Source organism: Ictalurus furcatus, chromosome 2 (genome assembly GCF_023375685.1).
Source record: "Ictalurus furcatus strain D&B chromosome 2, Billie_1.0, whole genome shotgun sequence".
In the NCBI taxonomy this organism is placed as follows: Eukaryota; Metazoa; Chordata; class Actinopteri; order Siluriformes; family Ictaluridae; genus Ictalurus; species Ictalurus furcatus.
The window spans coordinates 103,375-110,000 of NC_071256.1; the positions used below are offsets into that span (position 1 = coordinate 103,375).

Here is a 6,626-nt window from a genome sequence, read left to right on the forward strand (position 1 = left end):
TTAGCGAGATGAAGTGGTACCTCTGAACGCAGACGTGTTGTAGTTGTGATCGATGGCGGCCACCATGTCCTTCCAAAAGTCTGGTGTAACTTCCTTTCCTTTCTGTTGAATGAAAAAAAGATGTAGACATGTAGAATAAACCGATTCTGCATGTAAATGACAGAAAACTACCAGACGTGTCCCAGTCCCTACCTTGTTCAGCATGTCCACCACCCGAGCACAGAGCAGAGCTCCCGGAAGGTCAAAGTAGTTATCGTAAAAGTAATATTTAGCTGCAGAAATAAGAACAATAAGCAAATTCAAATAAGTTTTAAGCCAACATGGTGATGTGTTGCATCACTTGACTCAAACTAACTCAAACTCGTTGCCATGACAACAACCAGAACAGCTTAACTCACCTTCATGACTGCCATTAAAAAGGCACCACTTTACTGGCACATGGGAGATGCTTGCTAATGCTAATGCAAACACTAACACCTAACTAACTTCCTATGTGTGTGTGTGAGTAAATATGGCTGGTAAAATCTCCACACTGGTTGTGCTGGTTATGACGTGTGTGAGAGAACACCCACAACAGATTGTGTAATGCTTCAGCTCTCAATTCAGGTTATAAAGGGACAGTTGTGTGTGTGTGGGGGTGGGGGGGAAGGAGGTGTACCAGATCGTGTGAATGAGGTGTTGAGGTTGTTGAAATGTTTCCATTCTCTTTTTGGGCCGTAGTGCTTTATGATCTCCTCTGTGCTCAGGTTCCGTGTTCCATGAGTCGCACTGAAGACACACAAACAGTCACATTAGTGTTCATGCCGTGTTCACGCCGTGTTCATGTAATAACGTGTTGCTATTTATAAACTAATAACAGGTGAATTTAGCTGATTAATGAATGTTAATTTACATAAAGCATTTATTTCCAGTTATCACAGCTAATAACGCATTTATTAATTATTTTCCCACAACAGATCCACATTTATGAAAGAAGAGACGAGTTTATGAAAAGACAATATATCTGCGGTGAATAATCTGTTTAAAATGAGCAATGTAGTTTTTATAAACAAACACCAGGACCCTGATTTCTGTTCCTTACAATAAACACAGTGTTCTCATTTACCGTAGCACTGTTCCATCCTCGGCAAGTTTGATCAGGTTTCCTTCCTCTAAATCCACCACCAGGCCTTTAAAACTGCACACACACACACACACACACACACACACACACACACACACACAGTGTGTATCATCAGTGAGTGTATTAATCTTATACAAAAGTACCACGGAACATAAATCCAAATATTCGGCTGTTATGCTGTTTATAACACTTTACCTTGAGAACTGCATAATAACACACACACAAAAACACACACACAAAAAAACACAGAACTCACCAGAAGTCCCAGGTGTCTGGAGTCACATTCAGAAGATCTTTATCGTAGCCTTTATGTTCCACCAGATATCGAGCAAAACTCTCATATATTAGCTGCAAACACGCAAACACACACACACACACACACACACACACACACACACAGATACACACAGATACACAGGGTCTAGTTAAACACTTGGCATGTACTCTTGGTAATTCTGACCAATCACGAAGCAGCTCTTACACATGAATATTAATATTTAAAGGTCTAAAGATCGAATGGTCTAAGGTTTAATGTTGGGGATCACGTGCTGATTTCTCGATTAGTTAGTGTTGGAGTTGAAGGTATTTTAACTTTGTGTTATATATAACAGGAAACCATTCTGTTAAATCTCCCATCGGGATCTAACAGGTCTAACGGTTCCCAGTAGTACCTTTACTCTGTTTAGTTTTATCCATCTGTGTGTTAGGACTTAAGCAGATGTAAATGGTAAATGATCTGCACTTATATAGCGCCTTTTAACCTTAACGGGTCTACAAAGCGCTTTACACTGTTTCTTAGTCACCCATTCACACACATACACACACACTCACACAGCTGCCATGCAAGGTGCTAGCCTGCCATCGGGAGCAACTGGAAGTTCAGTGTCTTGCCCAGAGTCGAACCGCCAACCCTGAGATTAACGGACAACCTGCTCTACGACCTGTGCCACAGCCGCCCCATTGTATTACATGAAATATCTGTCAATTGCACATATGTTACGCATCAATGCTTTCTTGAAGTGCGGAACCATAGCATAGAAGACACACAATCATCATCAGAGACCACAAGAGGTCATCAGACACTATTAGACACCATCAGAGGCCATTAATCACAATCAGACACCATTACAACACCATCAGATACCACCACACATCAGAAACCATCAGACACTATCAGAGGCCATTGAAGACCATCAGGGACAATTGAACATCATCAAAACTATCCCTGCTGAAAAATCCCCCAATAGAAACCATCGCAGAAATTCTCATGGTTTCTAATGGTTTCCACTACAAATACCATCAGCTGTTAACCACTAAAAACATGAACAAATTGCTTTCATTACATAGTAGGACTTATTAAGAATGTAAGTCCTTAATGGTATCCACTAGACATAACATGCCACCAACAGAAAACAACAAATGCCCATCAAAGACCATCAGAACCCTGCATGCACACGCGCGCGCGCACACGCGCACACACACACACACACACACACACACACACACACACACTTTAACCTCGAGAATCGGCATAACTGTCTGCACCGCTGCATTCCATCACCATGATGATGATGACGAAGAACATGTAGTCTGTGGCTCTAGTACGAATAAACACACTCATTCTGTAGCCGATATTGATATTTTGTGTGTGTGTGTGTGTGTGTGTGTGTGTATGTGTATACTCACCATGCAGGTCTCCTTCAGATGGTACCGGCACAGTGTGTGATCCAGATCGAAGCCGATCACATCGCAGTCCTCCAGAGAGAAATACTCACTCATAGCTGATTAGTTTTTATATTAATCAACTCAGACTGCGAGGAAAAAAACCCGAACCCGGACCGAATTCAGGCAACACACACACACACACACACACACTCTCTCTCTCTCTCTCTCTCTCTATCACACACACACACTCTCTCTCGCTCTCTCTCTCTCTCTCTCTCTACCACACACACACACACACACACACTCTCTCTCTCTCTCTCTCTCTATCACACACACTCACTCACTCACTCACACTCACTCTCTCTCTCTCTCTCTCTCTATCACACACACACACTCTCTCTCTCTCTCTCTCTCTATCACACACACTCACTCACTCACTCACACTCACTCTCTCTCTCTCTCTCTCTCTGTCTTAAACACACGCTTTGGCTCCGTCCTAAACCCGAACACACTCGGCTCCTACCAGAGGTGGTTTAATGTGTGGATTTGGTTATATTTAGCCTAATAGCGTTGTGTACGTCATCACAGTGTTGTGTTTGTATTTGTATCGCGTTTATTTGTGGTGTATCTGTGCGTTTGTTTAATAATTCAACCGATTTATTGTGTACAGGCACTTCCGGGTTCAGTCATATTCACGCACTACGCATGCGCGACGCCTGACTTCGTCATCACGCTCGGCCTCTGCGTCGTGTTTTCATTTCTCATTTCTCTTAACGTTTAAGATTTTTTTAAATAATTTTTTTTTCATTTTTTAGTTATTTTTATTATTTGCATTTTTTCTTGTAGTGTAATTATAATTGTAATGATTCACATGAATACAATAATACTGTAGAACTGACAGACTTATCACTGTAGTGTTAATTTAAACAACAATAATAATAATAAATAATAATAATATTGCAGTTTTAACTGCTGCATACTTCAGTGAAGCAGAGTTAGAGGTTTTAATGCATGCTTATGAGGAATATAAACATTTATAATAAAAAGAGTAACTGCTGCTTCAAACAGAGAGTCGGCTTAGAAAAAAGTAACGGATCGAGTAAATGAGTGAATTTATAATCTCATAAATATCTGAAAAGTTTCATCATGACACTAAATGAAACACTGATCCTATTAGACCTGTACCGTAACACTGAACAGAGTTGCCTTTACTTTTATCCCTCCTGAAATTTCTTAAGACTGTACATAATACTAACAATAAAATAGACTTTATATTTTATCAGGTGGAATCCTTCTGGACCCAGAACAACTTGAAGCTTGAAGTCAAAATGAAACACAAAAAAAGATAATATTTTATAAACTTACTAAATTGTAACCGAACTAATTGGCCCAACCTTCTACAATAACTTCTCTCTAGGTTCTATATAGACACAGAAGGCAGTAAAATGGCTGGAGGACCAGCAGCACCTTCTCTCACTCCGGCTGAGGAGCTGCCACTGTCCCTTCATCCAGGGGCAGTCACCAGGGGGCAGTCACCACACGGGGCAGTCACCAGGGGCAGTCACCACATGGGGCAGTCACCAGGGGCAGTCACCAGGGGGCAGTCACCACAGGGGGCAGTCACCACAGGGGGCAGTTCCAGGGGCAGTCACCACAGGGGGCAGTCACCAGGGGGCAGTTCCAGGGGCAGTCACCAGGGGGCAGTCAGCTACCTCTCATGATATAAGTGGCTTGGTGAAATGTGTGTAGCATATTAATACTTCGGACGTCTTTTTTTTTACGTTTCCAGTGCTTTAAGTGATTTATCCTTAAACAATCAAGATGATGATAAACACTGCCACGCTCTAAAAAAGAACTTTACAATAACTCTTTATTGGCGGAGTTTCACTTGTGCATTGTGCATGTTTATTTTATTTTACTGCATTTGGTGTGTTCGGACGCAGCCAGTGTCTTTTCTCTACTCCAGCACCTCTACACTGACTGGAAGCCATGTTGAATGGAGCGTGATCATGTGACACAAACATACAAGGTTTGAAGAAAACACTAGAAACTCACTGCTCCTGTGGGAGTGTTATTGCTGTCCGGATGCGAGAGATTTAGCACTAATCCGGTCCGAACAGGGCTTCTGTTTCGTCCTATCATTTTTTCTGTTACACAAAAATAATGTGATATTACACATTTAAAATATTGTATTTTATGGATGATTACTTTGATAACATTCCTCCTCCTTTAACCCACTGAAACAGTTCAGAATAAATACACAACTAAAACTCCACAAATGTCTCTGCTCCTGATCATTTTATATTTATACTTACATGACCTGTGAATTACTGAGTGACTGTACATGTAGCTGCATTCTTTGCTTGCATGTTGTTGCATGCGGGGTTTCTGTGTGTGTGTGTGTGTGTGTGTGTGTGTGTGCGTGCGTTAATCATCTGAACAGGTACAGCCAGTTTTTGTAGTTCCGAGTTTCACATTTCTCTCTCTCTGTTTGTTTGTTTCTCTCTCTCTCTCTCTCTCTCTCTCTCTCTCTCTCTCTCTCTGTTTGTTTGTTTCTCTCTCTCTCTCTCTCTCTCTCTCTCTCTCTCTCATCAGGAAACTCTGCCACTTTAACGGGAAGCAATAAAGTCTCGCGCTTTACGACCTGTACCGGAGCCCGTACCTTCCACGCGCGCGTTATAGGGTTTGTAATGGACAGGACACTCTTCAGTGAGGATTAATTCCTGTTAAAGAGTGTATGAGAAAGAAATCAAACCGGAACTCGACATGGAACGCGCGCTCTCCAGGACCGACTCCGTTTAATCAGCTGTTATTGTGTTTTTTGTTGTTGTGAAGTAATCGGTGTCTAATCGCGCTGCAGTGATTTTGGGTAAATATGTCGATCCAGCTGTCGGATCTGTGGGAGCGGATAGTCGCGTGCTGTAACACAAGCTGTCCGTATTTCCATGAGAAGGGTGCTCAGACCCAGGACAAGGACGTGGAGGTGATCTCGAACCCGCACCCCAAGTCCGTGGATCCGGTGCGCAGTTCTCTACCCCCTGTGCCCTCTGGGTCCCATGTGCGCGTGTACACGGCTCTGTGGGATTACACCGCGCGCACAGCCGAGGATCTGAGCTTCCGCGCGGGGGATCATCTCGAGGTTCTGGATCAGAGCAGTCCGGATTGGTGGATCGCGCGAGCGCTGACCGGAGATTTCGCCCGCAGTCAGGGCTACATACCGGCCAACTACGTGGCGCCGCTCGAGAGCCTGCACGCAGAGAGGTAATATTTATTATTATTATTATTATTATTGTTGTTGTTGTTGTTGTTGTTGTTATTTACAAGAAGAAGGTTAAAGTTCCTATTTTACTCAGCATCTAAATGAACAAATAATCCAGAGTTTAAGATTCTCATACTTCTGCAGAATTCAGAGAATAAAGAAATAAACATGAAGGTTAAAGTTCAGCAGCAGATTCTCGCTCTGTCATTATCCTCCTCTCCGTACTCGGTACTCCTTCATGCTTCTTCACTCAACAACACAGTCAGAAATAAAGGTACCAAACAGTAATGTTCCTCATCACTGAAGTGGAACCATCCAGGGGACGTGATTAGTACCTTTAGCGTGGTGTGGTTCCTGTCACCTGGACAGAATTTAATCGTAATTTAATGTTCGTAACCGGAGCACTGAAGTACTCCTGCTTTCTACTTTCTCTGCTTTCTCTCAGAAACATAAAGTTAAAGTACATTTTAAACACAGGTGAAATTTCTTTATTATTTCAGATAAATAACTCAAAACACTAAACCTGTCTCCAGCACTCAATATTGTGTCCCACCTGCTAGAACTCACATCACCTGGATA

General features: G+C 42.4%; 2 protein-coding genes across 2 annotated transcripts in view; one reads left to right on the top strand and one right to left on the bottom strand.

Annotated features, from left to right (window-relative positions):
- The window catches only part of nt5dc1 (5'-nucleotidase domain containing 1), a 34,018-nt gene extending 31,004 nt beyond the window's left edge, over positions 1-3,014 (bottom strand). The window contains exons 1-6 of the mRNA XM_053641078.1: positions 2,810-3,014; positions 1,380-1,471; positions 1,106-1,177; positions 659-768; positions 193-272; positions 21-102 (exon numbers count right to left, since the gene is read on the bottom strand). Of these exons, the coding sequence (XP_053497053.1) occupies positions 21-102; positions 193-272; positions 659-768; positions 1,106-1,177; positions 1,380-1,471; positions 2,810-2,902 (529 nt within the window). The 5' untranslated portion in view covers positions 2,903-3,014. The remainder of the gene's footprint in view (positions 1-20; positions 103-192; positions 273-658; positions 769-1,105; positions 1,178-1,379; positions 1,472-2,809) is intronic.
- A 2,318-nt stretch (positions 3,015-5,332) lies between these two features.
- Positions 5,333-6,626, top strand: part of frk (fyn-related Src family tyrosine kinase) — a gene marked incomplete at its 3' end in the record, with an annotated part of 8,857 nt that continues 7,563 nt past the window's right edge. Inside the window, exon 1 of the mRNA XM_053641065.1 lies at positions 5,333-6,049. Within this exon, the coding sequence (XP_053497040.1) occupies positions 5,664-6,049 (386 nt within the window). The remainder of the gene's footprint in view (positions 6,050-6,626) is intronic.